The following is a 26,525-nucleotide window of genomic DNA, read 5'->3' on the forward strand; positions in this document are numbered from 1 at the left end:
ACTGTGGAGGGGAGCAGCAGCAGCCTCCTATCCTGAGCAGCAGCCTCTGCCATCTCATGCTCAGAGCAACCAAGCCCACCTCCCCTGCTCAGGGACCGGTGGCTTTGCACAGCTCTCTTTCCTTTTCTTCATTGGCAGAGGGTGGGTGGCCAGGCACCACCTAAGCTGAAATGGGGTGCTGGGAGCATTGCTATAGCAAAGGTACAGCCACCACCCCAATCCCGTGTGGCTGCTCTTAGTACCTCCTCCCCTGGCAGCTGTTGCTGCACTGGCCCTCCCCACACCCCCACCAATCATGTGGGGGGCACCCAATTTGACACCCACCCAAAGGGCTGCTGCCCTAGGCAACAGCCTAAGGTCACCAAGCGGGTGCACCAGTCCTGTACAGAGCTCCTATTTAAATCACAGGGATTGACATTCCACTTTGGGACCTGACATGGTCAGTCTGTGCTGGTAAAGACCAGGAATTCAGTTACCTCTGCCTATACCTTTAATTGTGAACAGCTGACACAGAGCAGAAATAGCTCAATGCTACTTGGTGAAGCTCCAATATTTGTACACAAGAAGACAGATTTTTTTGGACATATTGTACTTTTTAGGATTACCAAAATCTGAGATTACATTCTGAGATAATTTTAAATTGAAGTTCTATGATGAAATCCTGAGGAAATTATGAACATATGAAGCTGCCTTATACTGAATCAGACCCTCGGTCCATCAAAGTCAGTATTGTCTTCTCAGACTCTCCAGGGTTTCAAGCTGAGGTTTTTCACACCTATTTGCCTGGACCCTTTTTTGGAGATGCCAGGGATTGAACCTGGGACCTTCTGCTTCCCAAGCAGATGCTCTACCACTGAGCCACCGTCCCTCCCCTAAAATTAATGTTTTTAATAACATTCAAAAGCTGCACATGACTTTTGTAACCCTAATAAACTGGGTATTTTTCTATTGCTTCTAATTGATTTTTTAATGAACTAGCATGCCCCATGAGATCTAATTTTCACATTCTTTTCCATGTCATAATAAAACACTCTGCTGTAATTACTAGCCTGTGCATTGGTTTACTTACATGTGCTATATGGAATTGAAATGTGATTAGTGAGAACCACTTGATGATAATGGTAGAGATGGACTTTTAAGCCTACATTTTGAAATGTTCATAACTCAGCCTTAGTCTAGGCTCACTGTGTAATTTTCACCAACTCATTACAGCTTTTTCTAACCTACCTGTCAGGGTTTGAGATATTTATTTACTTCATTTGTACTCTGTCTGTCTCTGTCTTTAAGGGACTTAAAGTGGGGAAAGGGACCCAGTTATATGCTTCTGCCCAGGGCCTACAAAAACCTGGAACTGGTCCTGCAGGGGTGTTGAAAAATCTCTACCTTTTGGGGGGATTCACTCCCCAACTATCCAGAAAATGTGTTTTAAAAAAGAGAGAGAGACCGAAAGAAGAAAAGCCTTTTAAAAAGCCAGCCTGATGTTCCAGAAAGGATAGAATGTGAAGGACAGCTGTGGAAAAACCATCCCACTCAAGACCTTGAGAGAACTCAGAAATGTTAGAAGGTATTTGGGAAGTGTGGTAGGTTTACAAATTGCGCCCCCCCCTCATTCTTTGCATGCTTCCTTTTTTCTCTAAGCTTTGCGTCCACCATATTTTACTTTGAACAGCTTATATTAATTATCCACTCTATTAAGACATACTTCCTTTGGTTACCTTTCATCCTCATCTCTAAGAATTGTATGAGTGAATACACAATTTGATTCTTATACTATAATGCACAAGAGGTTGTTCCCTGGGACCACAGGGGAGAAAGGTTAAGATAACATCCCACAAGGGATTAATAGGAAGAAAAGGACATAAAGATTTGTTGCATCAGCAATGCAATGTTGCACAGATATTTCTCTCACCATGTGATAACTGACACTCGTTTATCAGTGAGGTGATTTTTAGGCAATCAAACCTGGTCCTAGATCCAAGCGACACTGTACTTTTCTATGAGTTCATTACATGCCCTACAGTAAACATAACTATGCATTCAGCTAATTTGATTTCTTGCCATATGATCATGGGGTAGGTATTGTAGAAAATTCAACTGACAAGAGGGAAAGCGTTGCTTCCCTGCAGGAAACCTACAATTTTATACGCTTATGGGGCTCGATGGGATTGACTTGTTAAGTCAACGTGTATAAGATCAGGTGGTATGTGCACTAAATAAGGAGCACTTGAATACTACTTGGCCCTGTTATTGCTGTGTGGGAATGGAATTAATTAAACCTTAGTAACTATATTTCTAAAAGGTGGTGCCCTGTAACGGATGTATTTAAATTGGTTACAACTCTGTCAAAACAAAACTATACTTTTTCTAGCTCACTTGTAATGTCTTGCCAGCATGGTAGAATGGTTCAAGTGTTGGACTAGGATATGGGGGAGCCAAGACTGATTCCCCACTCCACCATGCATGCTCACTGAGTAACCTTGGCCTAACCTACCTCACGGCATTGTGAGTATAAAATGAAGGAAGGGAGAATGATACTGTAGGTTGCTTTGAGTCCCATTGGGGAGAAAAATGGGTTATAAATATCTAAATAAGTATTCTACATACATATTTTAATAATGTTTTAACAGTGATAAACTATTTGATATAATGTGAACAAGTCAACAGCATGAAAACAGAACTGAATAAAAAAGCAAAGACATGACACAAAAGCACAATGAAATTTTCACCTGCTAACTTTATTGGACATGAAGAAATAAATGAAATGAACTGTGACAAATCCAAGTGTGAATACAAACAAATAAAAAGAACACAATTCTCAAACTCATGGAAACCACAGCTTCTCAGTTAACCAGGGGGGAAGTCTAATTCATGCTGGGCGTTTAACCGAAAGCTAAAAATAATGACACTATAAAACTTGCTGGTATATTTTATCTGAAAAAAGCAAAAAATAAAATATTTGAGATTTGAAGCCAATATATGATTTCTGTTATGTTGTATCCTGTAGCCTAGTGGTTTTCAAATTACCTTCCTTGAGGGAACCCTTTCTACACTGAATTGTTGTAACATGTAGGGTTTCCATAGTAAGGAATTCTAGGATATGTTCTAGGAGGAGATATGCTTCCAAGTGACAGTTTGAAAACCACTGCTTCAGTTTATTCCATTCTGTTCCAGTATTAGTCTTGATGAAACAGGGAAGCACAACAAGATGGGGTGTGTTTGCATTTTGCTGAATTAAAATCTGTAATGGCATTTTCAGACATGAGAAGTTTATACAGGTCTGCTTGTGGAACTAATGCTTAAATTATAGCACAATTTTTTGATTGTATTTATCTGATCTTATAAAAATCACTCCAAAACTGCTTTATGATCACATTCTTTGTATTTTCTCATGGTCTTCCTGGCTACTAGGACACATTCTTTGTATTTTCTCATGGTCTTCCTGGCTTCTAGGACACTGAGATTATCACAATGATTCACAAAGGTTTTCTGATCTTTTGCAAGAAAAATGACAAAATGATAGTGAAGCAATCCAAATAAAACCAAAGAAAGATGGATCAAATAATAGAGATGGAAGCTGTAGAACTGAACTAGCCTGGTGGAAGAAGAACTTGCAAAGTCCCTTCCCGCCCCGCTTTGCTTGGATTTGTTGTGATTGAGCTTTGAAAGCAGTCCTTTTATGTTTGCAATGTCAGTGACACTGGGTTCTGCTGGGCATTCTGCACACAGTAACTGGTTGTGTTGGGCTTGCAAACACCCCCCCCCCAAAAAAAAACTTGGATTCCTTGTGACATTGTGCTCTGAGATCAGGCCTTTTAAGTTTGCAGTGCCATCTTTTATGGATGTTTTTCACTCTGCTCATGATGGAGACAAAACGTCAGCCATCAACTGTTTTTGGTTTTGGGGTAGGGACATGTGTGGGTATATCTGTTCCAGACAGCAGACTTGATACTCATTGCCAGACAGGTGTCATTGTCCCAGAGCACACAAAAGACACCTGCCTGGCAAACCAAGACCCAGCTCTGCATCTCCAACTGATGTTCACAGACTTTGATACTAGAAATATATTTCTCACATATGAAGGCCAGTGATGAAGAGAAAGAAATCCACATTCTATTTTCCAACTTGCCAGTACTCTTCTCCTGCCAAGGCCTTCCAGTTCCACTTCCCCTTTCCTTATCCCACCAGAAATATACATTCAGTGCCTCTTCTTACAGTCATTTTATAGAAACACAGGAAGGTCCTACTTGTATTGGTTTTAGCCTGTGGCAAACTGTAAGCCACTGTGACTCACAAAATGCACCCAACTGGTTTGCCTTGGGTTGGAAGCAGAGACAACACAGGCTTGGCTGCTAGCTGTAACCATCACAAATGGCTCCGAGAAGTGGCCATAAGAGAGCTGTGCTGTGCTAAAAAAATAGCAAAAAAATTGCCATTCTCAATCCTTCCTCCAGACTTCCTCACACTCTTGAAGAGGCATTATTCCCCAGTTTGGGAAAGTCTTTTCACAATGAAAGCCAAGTGGCCATCTGTGTTAGGAAGAGGGGTGTCTTCTGTTTTTTAGGAAAGTGGATGTCTTCCATTTTTCAGCATATATTTTATTTATTTTATTTATTTTTATTTTATTTTATTCGATTTATATTCCGCCCTACCCCACCGAGGTGGGCTCAGGGCGGCTAAACCACATTTTAATGCAAAACCACATAATTCTTGAAAAATCCTGAATACCTATGGCATCCCCATTAAAATAATAGATGGCATAGTGCAGGGTTGGCCAATGTTAGCTCTCCAGATGTTTTTTGCCTACAACTTACATCAGCCCCAGCCATTGGCCATGCTGGCTGGGGCTGATAGGAGTTGTAGGCAAAAAACATCTGGAGAGCTACCGTTGGTCACCCCTGACATAGTGCCAAAATCAGTTAGATTTTGTGGCCAAATAATACTGAGCATGTTCAGTAGCAGCAATGGAAGCTCTCTATTAGTTGCCCCCAGTTGGTATCAGATTAAACCATTTGATGGAAACATAGAATAAATCTAAATTAGTGCAAAGAGGCTGAGAGACCATGCCATGGGCTATTTTGACAAGCTGTCCTAAAATAAAACTGGAGATCAGGGTCACCTTAAACAGTTATAACACTTATTCCAGCATATGCCATAGAACCCATGTTAGTCTTTAAGATGTCACTGGACTCATGTTTGTTTTGTTGCTACAGCCCCAAGAGAAAATGGCACTAAGTGGCACGTATTGACATTACAGTCATTACAACTCAGCCACACCCCTACGTGATACTCATATCTTGCTCAGAAGGACGGACATTTGGGCAGCTGAGTGCTTTAGATTTCTTAGAAATTTTCAGATTTATCACATATGTAAGATATACTTATGTACTCCATGCTAATGAAATAGGACTAAAAACTGCAACCTCTTAACAATCACTACAACTGCTTAGAATCCCTGCATCACCCACAAGCATACATTAAAAAGTAGAGGGGGCATCTGTCTGTCCTACATGTAGGTATGACAAAGTGATTACAGAGAATCACTTAGTAACTAATCTGCACAAAGTTCTTGCTCTTTTGTAGAAATCCATTTTTCATTATGTTCTCTCTATCATATCTGAACATTGTTACAGTTCTTTGTCTACAACTAACCAAAAAAAAAATAAACCTCTTGGCAATGGGCAGAAGCTATATCAGGAAAATAAATTCAGTTTTGCCTTCAGCCTCATAGCAAAAAATTGTTTAGCTTTCTTCCTCCATCACTTGCAGGCAGTGAGAGAAGAAGCAGCCAGTTGCCATGGTATCTAGATCTTTGAATTTTTGTTCTGGGAAGGACGTTTTAGGCAGTTTACAGAAAACATTGTTTCTTTTGCTTGTAAAATGAGCCCATTTGATATGGGAGAAGTCACTCCAATGCTCACAATGCAACTCTTCTGCTCATTTCTTCTCTCAGATTCTATGAGCAACCAGTTATGAAGTGACACTACTGTGAATGCCATGGCAACAACATACTCCTGTCCTAAAGGGAGGGGTGTCTGAGAAGGCAGAAATGGATCACTAATAATGAAACACCATTGCCACCTTCAGGTAGGATGGGAGAAATGCGGCCTAAATTCAGCCAACACCCACACAACTGTGCTTAGCCTTTTCCCCTGCCATGTGATTTACAGCCCGACTCTCCATAATGAACCAGGACTGCCTATCTTTGCATGTATCTACGATCCAGCTTGCTCAGAACCTGAGTGATATCCACAAAGAGTTCTGCGTCCCTAGCCGCCTCTTCTTCTTCCAGTAGCCTCACAATGACAGGGCTGGGGCTAGAGCGGAGTTGTTTGCGAGCAAATGGATTAGACGAGCTAAAGAGAAACAGAGGGAAGAGGAAGAGAGAGAAAGAGAGGGTTACTGTGGATGGCAGTGAATAACAAGTACATCTGAGGCCAGGAAAGAGAAACAGCAAAGAAGCTTTATGTCACAACACCTATGTACAAAAGCAGCTGTCCTATTCCCTGCACTTGTTTATTTCTTTAAATAGCAGAGATGAAACCGAAGGTGGATTAAATTAAAAGAGAGACCCCCAACTTTGGCTAAGGCTGGGACTTCTGACTTGCCTCTCTTTCAGCTTGGGGTAAAGGCAATTCCAATTTTTTTACAGTGCATATGTTACCAATGTTCACTAATACACCAGTATTACCTGCCTCAAATGTAACATATGGACAAGATGTATGTACATGGGTATATATGCCACAGTCTGCAGTGTTTGACTGGGACAGGATCCCCAAGATGTGCTCAAATTGAAGTTTACAGATGTATGAATAAGTGTACATGCTGTCTACTTATTACATATTGTTGGAAGGGAGTCAAACATCAGGGCACAAGCAATGTGTATGTTTGTCGTGAAAAATTTGGAGCTGCTGTAAGTGCTTAGGTTCTCAGCTCTGATGGAAGATGGTCATTGTTTTATCTGGCCTGAACATTAGCCAAAACAGCAAGCAAGGAGCTTTGGTTGAAACATCCTGGAATTCCTTGACTGGGCAATAAGAAACTAAATATTGTGAGACAATCCCTGAATGCTGGTTTCATAAATATAACTTTGATTGCAACCCTCTGGAATAAATGAACCCCCTTTTCAAGGTATAAGTACTAATTCTATAGAACAGGGGTGGCCAATGGTAGCTCTCCAGATGTTTTTTGCCTACAACTCCCATCAGCCCCAGCCAGCATGGCCAATTGCTGGGGTTGATGGGAGTTGTAGGCAAAAAAACATCTGGAGAGCTACCGTTGGCCACCCCTGCTATAGAACTGTGTTCCCAGATCCTCAGCAAATCTTCTAATATTCTGTCACTGCTTTTATTAACGCTAATTGCTGGATGCTGTGGAGCATAATTTGTCCTCCAGTGAAGCTAAACAAACAGGCCCTCAGCTTGCAAACACTCTCAGACACTTCCATGCATTCAGTGGGCTGTATCCTGCCACTACAATAAGGAACGCCAGAAGCCTTTCTCCAGTTTAAGTGACTCTTCTTCTTCTTCCTCATGTAGAGCTGCTCTGTAGTACCCTCCATACTTGTAAGCCTTTCCAACATGAAACTGAGAAGAACATTTTTATTTGCAATGAGAACACAGCCAGCTCCTTTGCTGGAGGCCAGTGTGATCTATACACAATGGACAAGGGCCAGAAAGTCTATTGTGCTGTACTAAAGGATCCTTTTTATGAGTGCACCTGCTCCATAGCCATCTAGCAGTAAGGGCTTCCCAGTTACTGAGCAAGTGCAATCAGGCAAAACATTGCATAGAAATACAAACATAAAAACATATATATTCCCTACAGTAAACATCTGACCATAACTCAATTAACATTTGTTTGAACTAATCACCTGCTGGCTCACAGAGTATCCACTAACTAGCTTCAATGGTTGTCTTTGAGCCTCCCATCCTCTTTCCTTTGAAACGCTTCAACCAAACTCATGTTGATTTTTGATGCAGTAAATTTAGTACAAGTTTTAACATCACCATGTGCCAAATGTTTATGCAAATGTACATGGTTAAAAACAACAAATCCTTATTGCAGTAGAGCTGCCCATACCATTTCAAAGCTCACCTAAACTATTGGATCACCTTTGGGAAGCGTCTGTTCTCAGTCCTCCCCAAAGATGTAACATGAGGATAATAAAACACAGCCTAATCTACAGGATTGTTTGCGAGTTTGAAGCTCTTAGTGGAAAGTGCTAGATGAAGACTAAGTATTATTATTGCTCTGCCTTAGTTTCAAACTGGGCTACCCTGGATGGTTTCTATGACAACTCAACCAATAAAGGTACAAGGTGCAGCTGTTTCTGTTCAGCTGAGTTTTAACTGAGAAATGTCTCTAGGAAAGGAAAAGATGTAAAGGAGGCAGAGCAAGAAAAAGCAGCAGTTGTTGTGGCAAAGGGTTTCTCTACAGTGGCCAGCACTGTTCTTTGCTGAAAGCAAGTCTCTGCAAGCCTGCTCCCTCCAAAAGGTACTCATCAGCTTCTATGCCAGAGATCTTTTCAGGGGAAGGCCTCCTTTTAATTAAGCAAATATCTAAAGCACAGCCCTTTTTCACACAGGCCCTGACACTTTGTTTTTAGTGCCCTTATTTAAACCAAGAGCAAATAACCCCCAATTAAACCCCAACCCACTTGCCTTTTTTTAACTGATGGTTGTGGCTCAATTGCCTTGGACAATATTTCCTTGTATATTGGAGACTTCAAATAACGACCATAAGAATCCTACTGGGGGAGAAGAAAAGAGAAAACTGGTAGTTATGGGCTTACAAGCAGCCTTTCCTTATAGCTGTTGTGAAGTCAAAGAAGCTGGGCTGGCAAGACCATCTCATTCAGTAGCACAAGAGAATATCTTTTTCTCTGTGTTCAATATGCATTAACGCAAACCGCTGTTTACATGAATTTCCATGTGGCTACAAATCACGACAAAGCCAATGAAGTCATTTTGTCAGATGCCAAGGAGCACAAGAAGGTCTGAGAATGAGATTGCAAAGAGGTGGAAATGGCAAAGGCAAAGGCCATTCAGGTTAAGCTTTCATGTTCAAAATCTGCCTGAGGCAGGGGGATGAAGTCTCATGAGTTATGAATGAAAAAGGACTATTTTTATTTCTGAAGTTAAATAAACCTATTGTAGCCTAGCGAAAGTTCTGAAGACTAGGTCAGGCCTTTGGACACTTTGTGCCGTGTATGCACCCCTTCTTCTTCCACCATGCTTAGATTTTATAGAAGTACCTTGTCCTGCAGTACTAAAGCTTCAGTTCTTTCATCATTAACAGGCAACCTTTGCATGATCAAAATCTGGCTCAAGTCAGCAAATCAGCCAGTTCTCCAAAACTAGGGATGATGCAAATTTCTCAGCAAACCGGGCCAGAACTCAAACTTATGTTTGAAACTCACATCAGACTGTGGGCCAGTCAGAGATACATTTGTATTGCATCAAGCAACTCAAACAGCTGCTGAACAAATTTGCAGCTGCCTGTGTGTCAGAAGTTTGTCTCTGTTCAGCAGTCAGTTGCAAAGAAAGAAAGAAAGAAAGAAAGAAAGAAAGAAAGAAAGAAAGAAAGAAAGAAAGAAAGAAAGAAAGAAAGAAAGAAAGAAAGAAAGAAAGAAAGAAAGAAAGAAAGAAAGAAAGAGATTATTTCTCTTCTCTCCACTCCAAGCTGAGCAGGGGAAAAAGAAATGCTTCTGACATTGCTTTTGTTTTAAGTTGCTGGCACCTATATATAAAGTTGCACCCATTTCCCCCTCAGGACTTGTGAAAGGCCCCCCCTCCCCGGGGGCCAGTATTCAGTAAAAGCCCTAGCTCCTGAGTTTCCCATTATGCAGGGGAGGAGAAAGAGTTATTTTCTTTGGGGAGAAGATACATCCCCTGTTAAATATGCTGCATCTCAGCAAGTCTGGGAGGCAGCCAAGTTTCTAGGATAGGAGATCAAAAGAACCCCAGTTACAGTTTATCAGCTGGGACTGGGTTCCTAATTTCCCACTCAACCCCCTAAAAACTTTGCTGAGTACAAAGGAAAACTTCCCCCACAGGAGATTAGAAGTCAGTTGTTGGTAACTGCAAGTAACTTGCTCCTGCAAATACACACAAACAGGCTGCAAATAGCCTGGGAATTATTTTGTTGCCTGATCACCCCTGAAAGTGAGCCAAACAGGTGTTCAAGCATCCGTACCCAAGACTAGATTACTTTCATGTGTACTCTTTGAGTGCATATAGACATATAGATAGATTCACATACTAACATGCAAAATATATTGAGAGTGTTTTTTCCACATGGGTTTTAGAGCATTGTGACGGACTCAGGCCCTTAGCCTGAGTAGCTGAGAAACAAACTTGCAGCGATTGGCTGGAACATTGCCCAAGCAACAGAAAAGTATCCTTTGGAGGTTTGCTCAGCAGAAAATCACTTCAGGATTTTTAGTCTGAGCCAGGGGGTCTTCGAGTGAAGTCTTCAGTATACCAGTCTGAAGTGAAGACAGTGGGCTTAGGCCAGGCAGTTGTAAAACCAACTGGACGAGGGGCTGAGAGCAGCCAGAGTGGCTGAGCTCCTTGTGGGAGACAGAGCTGAGTGGACTCTGTCTGGAAGAGGGAGTTTTCAGACGGTTTGAAACTCTCTGAGGGAGATTTTGCCAGCGCATCAGGCAATCTCCAAGTACAAACTAGATTACACAATTACACACTGAGGGGAGAACTGGATTCTGGGGGTCAGCAGAGGTACCCAAGACTCAGACCAGAGGACTAGCTGTGGGGCTGAGACGCATCGGTATTGAGGGGTGCAAGTCCTGGAAGATAGCTAGTGTAAAAGGGTCTGTGAGGGAGAATACTGACACCAGTCAGGAGCTCTGTGTGTGTGTGTGGAAAGAGTGATTGAAGTTTGTCATTTATATGATTTGGCACTGCCTTTTAGGGTAAAACATCTGAAGAAACAGCATTCTGAGTGCCCAGAAGGCACAGACAGCCTGTGTGAAGTAGAGTGTAGTGGGACTCTGAAACCTGCCTGGTTTATTGTTTATTTTAAGGCTCATCTGCCGAAGTCTTGTTATATTTTTACCTCAGCCTGAAAAAGTCTCTACTCTCTGTAATTATTTTATTCTGCCAACCAGCTGCCAACTGATTTGCCTTTTAATATTGAACAGTTATAAGCAATATTATTTCATCCCCCTCCTTGCCTTTTGTTACCTAATAAATATTTTGTGGTTGTTAACTTTAAAACCATTCTGGTGCCAATTATTACTAGTTCTGACAGGATTTCTGTGAGTCTGACTGAGGGAAGGTGACCAGGGAGAAATTTAAAGTGGTCGCCCTCCTGAGTAAAGTCTCTGACCGACTCCCTCACAGGCATTCCCTAAAGTAAGTACAGTACGTACATCTGGAAAACATGCATTCTGGATTTATAAACAAAAATAACAAACCTTTTTCATAAGCATATAAATATGAGTTTGTGCAGCATCTAAGACGTAGCGATGAGGGTGTTTGAGGCCTCTGACTGTGATGCCCATGGTGGTACCATCAATATTGATCCAGCGCCTTGCTCCTGGTGCAAGGAAGGTTCTGAAATTGAAAATAAAGGGGAGGAAGATATATATGGGAAGAAAGAATGTATGGAGACCCTTCCAATTCCATGGAATTTACAATGGAGAGCAACACACACACTTCACATGTACACCAAAAATCGTGCAAGTCTTTTTGGTGGCTTCAGCAGATCTTTCAGTCAGGATATTCTAAATCCTTCTTAATATTCTAAAGCCTCCTCCTCATTTAGCTAGTTAAATCTCCAACTCTGAGGAGAAAAGAAACAAAACTAATGATGAATTGCTAAGTTCTCTATCCTATATTCCCAGGTAGGTATGCATATGATTACATTATTAGGATAACATTATGTAGCTATTCTTCACATTAAGTAGCTTTTTGAAGTCACACATTTGCAGCAGAGATCCATATGCTCAAAAGCTGCAAACTGCTTGACAAAGGTGTTTAAAATATTGGTAAGTCCAGGAACAAAACTTCAAGCTTGCATTTAAGTTTTGTTTTTTGTTTTTTACAAGAAATAGTATCAAAACAAATGAATGGTGCTGATCAAGTGCCTGTGCCAGATGTGGTGGTATCACTCCTGAGAGATCACGGCCTGGGGTGCTACTAGATCTGCTTCTGAAGATGAATGTCCAAGTCTTCCAAGTATACACAATACCTGTAACCAATTTTGGCTGAATCACCAGATACAGCTCTTCCTTGACAAGCATGATATAGCCATAATTATCCAAGCTGTGATATCCTCTAGATTAGATTACTGAATCTGATTTAAATGCGGCTGCCCTTGAAGATAGTACAGAATCTCCAGTTGGTTCAGGGCACAGTAACAAGGCAATGTATTAGACCAGTGACTGAGATTGCCCGTTTGTTTCCAGACAGAATTCAGTATTAGGGTTTGTAGAATCTTTCGGGATCAAGTGCCGTGTTCTACTGGAGAAAGTTTTCCTTCCAGACGTTTTGTTCTCAGCTGCGGAGAACATCCTCAGTGGCGTTGCAGCCGGAGCAGGCGCTCAGACCTTCTTGGCTGCTGTGCATTGAGTGGGGCCAGGGCTGCTGGAGAGCTGCTATTTCTAGGCTGGAGGGGGTGTGATGAAAGGGCAATTGGTTTGTGGATGTGTTACCACCCATGAAAACCTGAAATCTTTGAGAATTCAGTATATTTGTTCCTACTGTTTAAAGCCCTAAATAGAGTGTGAAGGGAATGAAATGACTACCTGCTCCCACTTGAGCCTACCTAACTTTTAAGGTGCTATTCTGTGCAGGGGTCATTTTGTAGAAAAATAGATGGTAGAGCTCATTAGCATAACTTATTAACATATGCTGCCCCCCCAGCCAAAAGCAACCCGATGCAAGAAAGGAGAGCCCCGAGCGAGCAACACCTGCTTGCACTAGCTAGAGATCCAGCCAGCCCACAGGCCTCGCTCACCTGGAGCTCTCCTTGGCCAGCTGCCCACCAGTCAAAAGGCCAGCAAGGCATAAGAAGTGGAGAAAGAGTGGTGTGGGCTTCTCCAGGGGTTAATGAGGGCTGCTGGGGGCATACCAAAATCCCTGGTGGCTGGCTGGCTGCCCACTCTCCGAATCCAGGGATTGTTATGCAGCTGCAGAAGGGGAGTCATCAGAAAGGTTCTGGAGCTGCACTCCTGTGAGCTCCTGCTGAATCTGAGGCCTAATTCTGTGGGCCTTTATCTTCAACAGTGAGGTAGATTGTCAGGGCCTTTTTTTGCTTTATAGAATAATCTTTGTTTCCAAACAACAAATTTTCTAATTTCTTGTACCAATTTATTTACTTATTAATTTATCTAGATATTTAACTTTATTAACTGCAGATTAGGAAGCCGGATGACTTTGTTGACCAGGATATTAAACTTTTAGACTTACATTTTATAGCTACGGGTTTTTGTTTAGTTTGCAGCTATATTCTCTATTCATGCTTATAAAGCTGATTGACTATTTTAATTGTTAAGATATTTTATTATGCAATGTGATTTCATGTGTTTTACTGAAAACCACCTTGAACTAAATGGAAAGATGGACTATAAATATTTTAAATTAATAATAAACAAATAAATGGGGATAAGGTAGCAGGAAGTTTATTCTAACATAGTTCTATGCTCACTTGTAAATTTCCTGTGCTTTTTCCTTCACCTTGGATTGATCTCCATACTTCAGATCTTCACAAGCTTCCCAGAAGGCCAGGTTCTCCCCTGGATGCAAAGAGAAATGAGCTTGTTGTCCAGTACAATAAACTGAAATAATCTAATTCTAAGTAGGTCTGATGTAGAGGACAACTGTTAATAGTTTTCTGAAAGAGGGAACTTCAGCACATGCAGCTTTTCTTATTCCTGAATGATAAGATGCTCTTCCCAGTGTGGTATAACCATACTAAGATCCAGGAGGAAAGGAAAGGAAAGGTCCCCTGTGCAAGCACCAGTCATTTCCAACTCTGGGGTGACATTGCTTTCACAACGTTTTCACGGCAGACTTTTTACGAGGTGGTTTGCCATTGCCTTCCCCAGTCATCTACACTTTCCCCCCAGCAAGCTGGGTGCTAATTTTACTGACCTTGGAAGGACGGAAGGCTGAGTCAACCTTGAGCCGGCTACCTGAAAACCCAGCTTCTGCTGGGGATCGAACTCAGATCGTGAGCAGAGCTTAGGACTGCAGTACTGCAGCTTTAACATTCTGCACCACGGGGCTCCAGGAGACCCAGATTTAAATCCAAGGGTGATCATAGATCAGCCTAACCTGCCTCGCAGGGTTGTTGTGAGCATAAAATGGCGGTGGGAGAAAACTGAGCTCCTTGGAAGAAGGGCAGGATCAAAATGTGCTTCATAAATAATAAACATTAGTTGGGCTGTCCTGTCTAACTCACTCTGAGTGTGGAATCTGTCAGATACAGATGATCTGTAAAGTTTAAACACTGAGTTTCCCAGCCAAGCCATGTTACATGTCATAGAACACCTTTGTTTGTACCACTAGATGGCTTAGAACACACTTGCTTCACAGGAAGGCCAAATGTTTTAGTCTGTTTGTGAGTATACACCTCTTACCTCAGATCACCTCATGTACTGTAAGCAGAGGAAAAAGAAGGTGTTTTGTTTGGGGGGTGGGGTTTGCCAATGAAGCTAATTTCAGTTAACCAAGTTTGACAGGGTGCCCCAAAACAATGCAAAAGGGAATTAAAAAGGTGGGGGGAAAGACACAACTTCATACCCACCGCTGAACTCTTTCTGCAGGAACAGCCGGAAACTTCTGCGGCCTTTGTAATCCCTCATCAGCTCTGCAAAATTCAAGGCCCATCTTTCTACCCGTTTTTTGGTGGGAGTTTTTACCCTGTAAAAGTTTTATAACAAATAGGTGACCTTTCTCTGAAATATTCTGTGAGATTCAAGTTGTCCATCCATCCTTGTGTGTTTAGAAAGTAGAAGCCCCCTCTCTACTTGGTTGTAAAGAGAGTTTTCCATTTCTTTCCAATATACCATATTGAATTCCTAAGATCAGGTCACTAAAAATAGCTGATAATTAAGCATCATTGTATGTGACTGGATACAACTTTGTTTTGCAAGACAATGCTTCACTCACTTGGTATTTCTGATTTTCACTGTCAGAGAAGAAAGTCTAAATCCTCATTACATTTTTCAGAGCTTACACAGCGTGGCAAGATACATCGCTGTAGTTCCAGTTCCAGTCAACAGTACAACATCCTTTGCTCAGCTCTTAGGGCACCACAAATGATGCTTAAACTGGCTCTTGTTTAACTTGGTTTGTAATGTGAACATAAAACCTGGTTTAAGTCAGGACCAGGGGTTGTTTTGTAGGGAAAAAAGGTGCAGGAGCTCAGTAGCATATCTATTTGCATATGCCCGGAGATCTGTGTGCAGCGGGGAGAGAACTCCCAGCTCCATGCAGACCCTGGCTGGAGGTTCAGGAGCAGCCCTGGTCAGGATTATCCTCCACTTAAAGAAAACTATGCCCAGCGTATCTGGGCATAGCTGGTTAAGAGGAGAGAAAAATCACATCAGTGTAGCTGCCAAGATTTCACCCTGGCGCCTCTTCTTTTAAAACTGCCAAAGGACCCCAAAAGGGTGCTGTTACTTCATCTCCGAATGTTGCTGTCTTTCCCACGACACTAAGCTCTTGGCTGCTGATGTAGGCAGGAGACGGATGAACAGTGGAGCATCCTGGCATGAAGCATGCGGGCTGTGTCTCCTGTCCATGCCTTGAAACTTTTAAAGAGTTGAGCATCTTCTCTGGGTGAAGATAAATAAGGCTTTTAAGAATTCCACAGTAGTTCAGTAGCCCCGTAAAAGACTAACAAACATTTTCTCAGCATGAGCTTTCTGCGACTCAGAGCTCACTGCCTTAGACACCTCACTGCTCACTTCTAAACAAGATTCCATCAGCAGCTATAAATTCCTCAGAGTACAGATGTCAGTCAGTGTACCTCATAAGCTGAAGGGAAATGCCATACATACATCTTGGCATTGAGCTCCCAAAAACCAACATCATCGGTGATCCAGGGGTTGCTGGGGAGGCATCCTGAAATGATGGGATCACTGGGCTGGAATTGCTCAGAGTACTTCACTAATCTGGAAGCATTGAAGCAGAAAAATGGATGGTCATCTGTAGGCAATTATTTCAACCACAATGGAAGGGAGGAAATAAAGGAAACTATGACACAGGTCTTGGATGACTTCACAAAACAATGAGCCTTTTAGCACTAATGTGATTCAAATTACACTGCTTGCAATTTTCCACATATCCTACTCCAACATGGCATGGAGAGAACCTGACTGAAAAAAATTATGGTTTTTTTCCCCTAAAAGTACTCATATATAAAGATGCACTGATTTCCACCAATCCCCATGACTGCAGATCCCTCTAGGCTGTTCCTGAGGGTCCACTAACTATTACTAACCCACAAGAACAACATTTTGGAACAGACAAGGAAAAAACCTGACCTAATAAGAGGCTGATTCTCAGAAAGCAGCAAAGCCTTTTCACAATGTGGAAATCAGCATTAATGTCTGCAGAGTGAGCTGCACTTAAAGACACAGGAGAAGAAGGAGATGATGAAGAAGATATTGGATTTATATCCCGCCCTCCGCTCCGAATTTCAGAGTCTCAGAGCAGCTCACAATCTCCTTTACCTTCCTCCCTCACAACAGACACCCTGCGAGGTGGGTGGGGCTGAGAGGACTCTCACAGCAGCTGCCCTTTCAAGGACAACTCCTGCGATAGCTATGACTGACCCAAGGCCATTCCAGCAGCTTCAAGTGGAGCAGTGGGGAATCACTCAGAGCGGCTCACAATCTCCTTTACCTCCCTCCCTCACAATAGACACCCTGCGAGATGGGTGGGGCTGAGAGGACTCTCACAGCAGCTGCCCTTTCAAGGACAACTCCTGCGATAGCTATGACTGACCCAAGGCCATTCCAGCAGCTTCAAGTGGAGCAGTGGGGAATCACTCAGAGCGGCTCACAATCTCCTTTACCTCCCTCCCTCACAATAGACACCCTGCGAGATGGGTGGGGCTGAGAGGACTCTCACAGCAGCTGCCCTTTCAAGGACAACTCCTGCGATAGCTATGACTGACCCAAGGCCATTCCAGCAGCTTCAAGTGGAGCAGTGGGGAATCACTCAGAGCGGCTCACAATCTCCTTTACCTCCCTCCCTCACAATAGACACCCTGCGAGATGGGTGGGGCTGAGAGGACTCTCACAGCAGCTGCCCTTTCAAGGACAACTTCTGCCAGAGCTATGGCTGACCCAAGGCCATTCCAGCAGCTGCAAGTGGAGGAGTGGGGAATCAAACTCGGTTCTCCCAGATAAGAGTCCATACACTTAACCACTACACCAAACTGGCTCTCAGGGCTGGTTGAAAAGTTAGCAACCCTTTGCAAAAGATACCTTGAAAAGGAGTTCAAAAGTGGGTTTTTTTTTCTTTTAGGAGGAGGAAATCTCAGTTCTCCTACCCAGCAAGGGAGGGAAAGACCACCAACTCCTCTTGCAGTAGACTTTCTCCTCATCGCCTTGCCCTGCTCTTCCCCTGCCAGCCATGGGGCAACGTTGGCTCCTTGTCTGCCTGGGGCTGCAGCAGTTTGCCCCACTGCCTGGGCTGCCTTCCCCTGCCTGGTCTTCTCCTTCCATGCCCCCACAAAAGAAGGAGGAAGAGCAGGTGGCTGCCAGCCTCTTCTCTGCCACTGACCCCTTCCTCCCCCATCTGACTTCTTCCACTGCAAGCTCTTCCACTGCCACTGCCAGGCTTGTGTGGCAGTTTCAGCTTCTTGCTTGCTTAGGCTTGTGGTGACTCACCCTGGCCTGCCATCAGCCAGCCTGCCCACACTCCATAAAGGAGGAAGGAAGAGAACAGGCAGCTCCCCACCCACCCAGCTCACAGGATGAGGTGACTGTAGTTCACACCTCATCACAGTAATGCAAATATCTGTATTGAGTAACTGTATTACATTCTAAATCATGAATTGGGAGGTTAAGACTTCTGGGTCAGAAGGTTCTGCTCAAGGCAGGCATCAGTAAGGTCATCACAACTTTTAAATACATAATCATTGAATTTGTGGATAGGTAACTGATAAGCATGTAGAATGTCAGAACTTACCCTCCCAGAGAGACAGAACACTTTACTCTGGTCTTCCTCAGAGACTGCTGGTAGTACATGATCTACAAAGACATTTTTGTGTTAGTAAAACAGTAGACATTTGAACTATTAATCCTTCGGCTGGCCCATTTCTGAATTGTTTCTTTATCAACACAGTGACTGTTTTACTAAATTAGATCATATTTTCATCCTGGTCCTCCTTCAAGGAGCTCAGGGTGATGTACATGGTTTCTCCCACTCCCTTTTATTCTCACACCTGTGAAGGTAAGTTAGGCTGAGAGAGGCAGACCAGATTTAGAACAGTGAGCTTCATAGGAGAGCAGGGATTTTATAATTTTATGCCCCCCCCTGCTCCAAGTTCAACCACTACACCCCACATTGATTTCAGCCATAGTTTGCTACTGTTTATAAAGATTTTTAATGTAATGTGCAAACAGTTTATTTCAGGGCTTTTTTTGTAGCAGGAAATCTTTGCATATTAGGCCACACACCCCTGATGTAGCCAATCCTCCAAAAGCTTAAAGGGCTCTTAGTCCAGGGCCTACTATAAACTACAAGAGGATTGGCTACATCAGAGGTGTGTGGCCTAATATGCAAAGGAGTTCCTGCTATAAAAAAAGCCCCAGTTTATTTGTTTTGCAGAGATCATCTCTTTGTGTAAAGGAACACAGTGATGCACTTGCAGGGAATTTGGGGGGCTATTACTTTCAACTTAGTGCAGCTATAGAAAAATAGAAGCCTGGATAGTCATTCAAAAATTCAGGAACCCACACAAATAGCTCTGACATCAGCAGACACATGATGCTTGTCAAAGCCAGGTCCCATTGAACAGACAATGCCATGAAATAAAATTAGCATGCTAAATTACAACTAAATTTGTGAGATGGGTTCTCAAAATGGACAAAACATCAACTGCCTATTAAAAAATACATACCATGGGAAAACAGAAATGAATGTGTAAGTGCAAAATCTATATTAGAGCTTAGTTATACATCATGATTAGGGGAAAGGATGTTTTTATTAGGGCTAGACATTTAGAATTATTGATGCAAATAACAATAATACATATTTATTATGAAAGTGAAGGAGAAATTACCTCTTTCCTGTAAATATCTATTGTTTTTTTCTGTAAAACAAAGAAACACAATGGAAAAAAAACAATCTTGGAAGGGATATTCAAAACTTCAGTTGCAAATTCAGACTAGCATCAACCCCAGCTCAAAGCATACAGTGATGTCAGGAATTTCCACCCATCATGTGATTTGGTGAGGTTTATTCAGCACTTGCTTCTTCTCAGCCTGTGTATGTGTATGTGTGTGTGCGTGCATTTAATTACAACGTTATTCTAATAGAGCTAATATAGATTCACTTAGGAGACAGAGATTAGATCATTCAGTGTTCTTTAAAGGCAACAGGAATTGACACAATGCAAAACATAAATAAAAGCCTCAGAAATAATTTCTGCTAATGCCATGATTTAAATAGCTCTGATGATGTTCCATGACATCCAGGAGCCAGTAAGCAACTGAAAGCTAGAAATTAACTCCAGGCTTTTCTCAGGCTCCCTCTGAAGTTTCATTTGTGATTTTGTTTGGAGGGGTAAAAAATGATGGTGACAACAGGGAAATCACATGGAGCTCAGGCTTTCAGGGAAGTCCCTACATTCTATGGAGGCCCTTTTACTCCTATAGCTCTCCTTCGAAGGCCCACTAAATTCAGAAAGGAGAAGCTACCTACACAGCATATGCAAGCTAATATGTGAAAGAGAGCCCCAATGCCAGTTTTATCTGGTTTTAGTACAACTGCAGCAAAGAAGTGTGAGGGGGAGACACTGCATCATCCCTTCCTCCCCAACTTTTTCTACTCAAAATCATCATTACCCAAACTGCCTTTTCCCCTGCCTGGGTTCCAGACAAATGGTTATGAGAGGCAATTTCATGCAGAAAATAGTAGACATTACTTCTTATGCATGCTGAGGTAGAACATGTTTTTGTCTACCTGTACAATCCTAAAGAAAGTTATGCCTTTCTAAGTCTATTGAAGGCTTAGGATTGCACTGTAAATCTCTAGTAAGCCACTGAATTTTGGGTTTTTATTTATTAAGACAATTCATTATCCAATTAGTGAGGCCACAGTCCCAATTAAACCTCATCAGAGTTCCTAACAATCAGCCAAATGACACCTCCTAAAAGTGTCCCTACTTCACAGACAATAAACTTGTACCATTATAATACTAAAAGGCAGCAAAATAAAAATAGACTTATCCCAGACTGGTATATCTTAAAGGCGCCATACAGTTGCCTAAGGAGAGCAGCACTGTTATGAACAGGCAAAAATGAGGTGTTATGGTGCATTAATCTTCTACTGAATAATTGCACATGGACTTCACAGACAGGAAGGTCAAATGAACATCAGAGAATAATAAACTAGGAAGAAAGAGAGGAAAAAGAAAAGAAGAAAATGATTAATTATTTCAAATAATAAAGCGGGCATCATATTTGCTCTTTAGAACTAAATGGTTTCATCCATCTATCTACTTTTGCTTTCTAATTTTACACCATTCAGTTTTTTTGCTACTCTCTCATTCTCTGTTCACAGTACAAAATACAATTGGTTTATTGTTGTCAACTCATGTTTCCACCAAATTGAATTAACTCAAGATCTTGATAAACATGCAAGCTGTTTACAGTGTTTTCATCTATCAGTACAATAGCTCGTGGTTATAGTTCCTGCTCTGACTTCATTCATTCATTAAATGGATAGCATGCTGTTTCATCAGTCTGGCATTCAAAACAGCTTACAACAATAAACACAAAGCATACAAAATCTTGAAGTATAAAATATAATTATAAGCATAAATATAAGCATAAACATGAAAAAGTGTGGAATATATTGATCTGTAAAAATCCATAATAACATTCCCTGTGATATAACTTCACACTCCAAATGCATCTGAAGAAGCAAAGGCTGTTTGATTCACAACAGATTATGCTGGAATAAACTTATTTAGTCTTTAAGGTGTCTCTGATCTTCTGTTTTATTTTGCTGCAGCAGACCAACATGTCTACCCAAATGGAATTCAGAACATCCTGGAAAGTTGCTTTAGTGTTTCTAATTTGGGCCACAGAAAAACTAACCAAACACATCTGGGAAAAGCAAGTAGTAGGTTTCCTGATGTGCAGTTCAACAAAAAGTGTGTCTAAACTAGATTTGTGGTATTCCTAACAAGAAAATGCATGTTGTCCTAAATCCATAGTCAAACAAAGGAAAGAGGTAAGTAGGAAAGAAATTTCCTTACTTGACTAACATGTTGCAACATGAACAAGCATACTTTTTCTTGTATTTAGCTAAGGATGTGTACCAGGAAAAATGGGATTTTCAGACAGATTTCAAGGAGGGCATAAATAACAGTATTCCAAATTATTCAAGTCCCATATTGGGGATTGGGGTTTTTTTGGGGGGAGTGCCTGATATTATTTGGGCCTATTGTTCTCTATAGGGATATTTCCAGAGCAGTTGTCTGTTTTTGCACAAGTGACATCAAAATTGCAATTGAATTAACACTGTCCTTTCACTAAACTTCCCCCCGCTCAAGTTTCATGTAAATTGGACCACAGGGTCGATTGCTATGGGTCCCTGAACAAGGTATCCAAGTCATCCTCCATTGTTTCCTATGAGGGAAAAAATCTATGCTTTCTCCAGGTGAAAGAGGAAGCAAGCACTGGTCAATTGAACAAAAGATCAATGTGGCACACATACATACATGCATTCATGCAAGCATGCATATATACATACATATTTACAAGAAGCAAAGCTGAAAAGCATTGACACATTTCACCTTCCTCACCTTCCTTTACCAAAATATCGCCACAAGCAGGTCTTTTTGTATACCTGCCTTTTGGTGAATTCCTAATAAAATGTATGGAGTTGCAAGAAGTACCTTTTTAAAAGAAAGCCCATCCCAACTTACTCCCTGTTTTGGTCTACACTCAGATGTATGAATGTATTACAAGTGGTTGTTATGAGGCTTGAAGAATTTAGCTTTCCTTTTCAGTCTCCACAGCAACCAAGTCCACTTGGCCACAGCAGTTATCCACCTATGACAGCTGGAATACTTGAGAGAGCCCTCACATGAATGAAAAGTGTAGTAGACCAGTGTTCCCACTAAGCTGAGTTTGCATCAGCTAGCTCACATTTTTTTATCCTCCAACTCACACATTTCTGTCTTAGCTCAGGAAGGATGGCCCCAGAGCAAACTAATATACACAGTAGCTTGCAACTTTAATGCCAGTAGCTCATGAAGTAGAATTTTTGCTCACAAGGCTCTACAGCTTAGAGGAAGCATTGTTGGGACCTACTGAGATTGATGAAAACAATTGCCCCAAGGAAGACTTTGGTTTCTCACACCAAACAACATCCAAGCTTTACCTTTAGCAGGGAGGCCAACTGACCTGTAACAATGGTCTTGCTTAGTCTCTTCTGTCCCTTCACTCTCAGTAAAGTGATATGGCACCTGGCCAGAATGCACTCTTGGCCAGTCTTCCAAAGAATTATTCATTCTCAGACTAGTTGCTAGTAACAGCGATCTAACAAGGATTTAATTTTCATTGAGAACAGACCTTTGGATTGTGTCACTTCAAAAACAAGTCAGGGATGCAGACTTCTCAATTTCCTGGGGTGGGGCGAGGGGCTGAACCTGGTCCAGGCCCACACTTAGTAATCTTTATTAAATTATTTAAATATGCAATTAATTATATTTCTAAAAACCATAAGCCATCATATGGGTTCTTTTTTAAAAAATCACTCATAATAGTTTGAAATCTCAGTTAAAGAGGACTGTGGGGAAGCATGAAGTCTTTCACTGAGACAACTGGAGTAACTATTTCAGTTATCTTTTCCTCACAGTTTTGGCTGAGTGCATAACTGGCCCAAGGTCACATAGTGTATGTTGTGGCTAAGTGAGGATATGAACTCTGGTCTCCCCAGTCTTGGGTTAGTGCTCTAATAACTAGACCACTTACATACTGGATACTCGACATTAATGTCCAGCTGCATCTCAGAATCTACAGTAAATGCTGGTTTCTCAGATACCCTGACCTGAAATTATGGGATCATTTTAGGGGTCCCAAATCCCCCGCTAGGCCTGGAGACCCCCGATTTGGAGCCTCCTCCTCCCGCTGGCCATAAAAGGGAAAGCGGGGGGGGGGAGGGGGAGAACGGCAGCCCTTCCCACCCAGCCCCGATCGCAGCAGCCAGAGCTCTTCCGTTTTCTCAGGCTGCTTCCCGCCCCCAGTCAGCTGGCCGGTGAAGGGAGGGGAGCCCAGCCACGCCCCCAAAGGACCATGTGCCTTTGCACCTCCGGAGGTGAGTGAGTTCTGTCTCCTGCATCAGATTTCCCAGAAAGGGGGGGGCGGGGGGGAGGGGGGTGGAGAGGGAAACGTCTTCTCATAGGGTATAATGGGGAATTGATCTGGAGGTTTCGGGGGCTCTGGGGGAGCTGTTTTTTGAGGTAGAGGCACCAAATTTTCAATATAGTATCTAGTGCCTCTCCCCAAAGTATCCCCCAAATTTCAAAACGATTGGACCAGGGGGTCCAATTCTATGAGCCCCAAAAGAAGGTGCCCTTATCCTTCATTATTTCCTATGGAAGGAAGACATTTAAAAAGGTGTGCTGTCCCTTTAAATGTGATGGCCAGAACTCTCTTGGAGTTCAATTATGCTTGTCACACTCTTGTTCCTGGCTCCGCCCCAATGTCTCCTGGCTCCACCCCCAAAGTCCCCAGATATTTCTTGAATTGGACTTGGCAACCCTAGATCATTTGTTTGGTTGAAGTAGGCTCCAGGACAACAGAATCGCCTAAATTTCTATATTTGGTGAGCCAGGTTTATCTCCCTCCCACCCCCTTGTTCAGACACAGTGAGATAAAAATAGTAGCTATTTCCATTTCTTTTTTCTCTAAAGCTGCAAGTCTCAGGATACCCAAATCACCTTAATGTACAGCATTTAAGCCACAGGCCTCTTCTTCCCCCATCCCTCAACACAGATGGCTAAAGACAGTAATATCCACATGTCCTCCATTTCTTTTTTCCCCCAAAGCTGCAAGTCTCAGGATACCCAAAAAACCTTAACTTACAACATCTGAGCCACAGGCCTCTGCCCCCCCCCAAACATATGTGGCTAAAGACAGAAAAATTCCCATCCCTTCAGCTTTTTTTGCTAGAGCTACAAGTCCCAGATTACCAAAACCATCTTAACTTCCAGCACATTGTCAGTTTTGATTATCTACAGGTTGAGAGTTTTGTTGTTGTTCAGTCGCAGGTTGAGAGTAGGGGCTTCCAAAGATCCCAAGGAAAAAAATAACGTAAGGCAATGGAAGGGTGCTCCTGAATGGCAAGTAAATGTCCCAAAGTCCCAGAGGAAGAAAGTGGAGTTGGCAGCCTCTGTGCAAGTGGAGAGGATGAGACTGCACAAGTTTATGGGTGTTTTTACATTCAGTTTTAGAGTCTTCAAATCACCTGCCACCGTTCCACTTTAATTATTTTCCTTTTGCATTTGTGGATTTGCTCTGCTCATTTTGCATAGCCAAAGTTCTATATTGCCTGCTGAAAGCGTTTCAATTTGGGGGGGGATCAGAAGGCAGCTGGAATACCAGTGCTTAGTTAAATGTATATGATTGCTTGGAAATCGTGTCAACACTGCAAAAACAATACAAATTTAAATTACAAGATGAGGCAAGCAATGATATGTAAAAATTTCAAGTGCTATCAGTTCTCATGCAAATTACTGCACCTTGTGGCTTTTGGCGGAGTCTTTTAAAACGTATGAAAACTTCTACAATACAAGTTTGAAACAAATGTAGATGCTTCGTGTAGCAACGATGCAAAACAGTTCTGAGAATGTTAAGTAATGTAAAAGGTGAGTTTCCAGTGCGGTGATAGAGAGTCACAAACTCAGTGTAAAAATGCCCAAGGTCTATGCAGTTTCATGATGCTACCTGGCAGCCCAGGGAGACATGGCCCCCACTGAGAAATCCCAGGGGGGTTCAGCCTCACCCCCCTAGTTTACACCTCTACTGCAAGAGGAAGTTTACATGATAAGAGCACTCCCCACACAATATTTTTTTCATCTAGAAAAGTACAATATTTGGGGAAAGACTAGACTAGGACTATTTTCCCTATAACTGTTTTATGGGCGGGGGTTGTTTCATTTTATTTAATGAAAGAGCATGTGAGCCTTTAGCTGCTGTAGAAAGACTCAGGTTTACCACCTCCATGAAATCTAGGCCAAGAAAGCCACGTGTGTTAGCATTCTAGATTTAGGAGAAGAAAAGGCACAGATCTTCCACTCAGTTGTGAAGCTGAACTACTTTGTTTGAAAGAAATTTCCAGAAGGGTAGCTGTGCTTGTCTGTTACAGCAAAGCAAAAAATGTCTTGTGGCATCTTAAAGGCCCTTTTGTTTTATTCTTTGCTAGTACACTAAGCTCAGTGATTGATATGAATGCAGTGCTTTCCAAAACATGTTTCTGTGGTACTTTACACATCATGATCACTTTCGCCATTGGTTGCTGGACTGTGCTTGGCTGAGACTCCTTTAGGCCACAAACACACATCTACCATGCAGGTTTACAGAAGCCCAACATTTGCTGAAGAACATATTAAATACTGAAGGACAAAACTTACCTGGTTTACCTTAATGTCATTGGGATCATAGACTCGGTTTAGCCCATACTCAAGTCCATCTTGCATCCCTGGCTGTCATAAACAAACCCCACAACATACAAAAAAAAATTACACGTTTGCACCAATTTAAAACATAAATATATCAATGTATCTAAATCTCGATGCAATCCCATCTGTGTGAGAATTTCACAGATCTGGGACAACCAGATTCAAATCCCCATTATGGATACCAGCCTCCAGGTGGGACCTAGGGATCCCCTGGAATTAAAGCTCATCTCCAGATTACAGAGGTCAGCCCCCTTGGAGAAAATGGATGCATTGGAGGGTGGACTCTATGGCTCTGTACCCCACTGAGGTCCTTGTGCTTCCCAGGCTCCACCCTCAAGTCTCCAGGAGTTTCTCAGTCTGGATCTGGCAACCCTACCCCCCCCATCATGTGTTGGTGGCAGGGGGGGACATGGCACCCCTAATCCCCGTTCTGTCATGGAAGCTTATTGGGTGACTTACAGCCAGTCACATACATTCTGGCTAACCTACCTCACAGCATTGTTGTGAGGATAAAATAGAGGAGAGAATTTAAGCTGTTTTGGTCTTCATTGTGGAGAAAAGCACGATATAAATGAAAAAATAATAAATATAGCTGAAGGTGGGAACAGATAAAAGGTAGCTTTGATGGG

At 42.2% G+C, this 26,525-nt stretch overlaps 1 protein-coding gene across 1 annotated transcript in view; it reads right to left on the reverse strand.

The window, feature by feature from the left end:
- The window catches only part of RGS9 (regulator of G protein signaling 9), a 78,741-nt gene that overhangs the window by 12,105 nt on the left and 40,111 nt on the right, over window positions 1–26,525 (reverse strand). Inside the window, exons 9-17 of the mRNA XM_060253392.1 lie at window positions 25,858–25,920; window positions 19,264–19,293; window positions 18,168–18,229; window positions 16,028–16,141; window positions 14,770–14,885; window positions 13,669–13,756; window positions 11,435–11,573; window positions 8,661–8,746; window positions 6,236–6,353 (exon numbers count right to left, since the gene is read on the reverse strand). Coding sequence (XP_060109375.1) covers window positions 6,236–6,353; window positions 8,661–8,746; window positions 11,435–11,573; window positions 13,669–13,756; window positions 14,770–14,885; window positions 16,028–16,141; window positions 18,168–18,229; window positions 19,264–19,293; window positions 25,858–25,920 — 816 coding nt within the window. The remainder of the gene's footprint in view (window positions 1–6,235; window positions 6,354–8,660; window positions 8,747–11,434; window positions 11,574–13,668; window positions 13,757–14,769; window positions 14,886–16,027; window positions 16,142–18,167; window positions 18,230–19,263; window positions 19,294–25,857; window positions 25,921–26,525) is intronic.

Source organism: Heteronotia binoei, chromosome 13, assembly GCF_032191835.1.
Source record: "Heteronotia binoei isolate CCM8104 ecotype False Entrance Well chromosome 13, APGP_CSIRO_Hbin_v1, whole genome shotgun sequence".
NCBI lineage: Eukaryota > Metazoa > Chordata > Lepidosauria > Squamata > Gekkonidae > Heteronotia > Heteronotia binoei.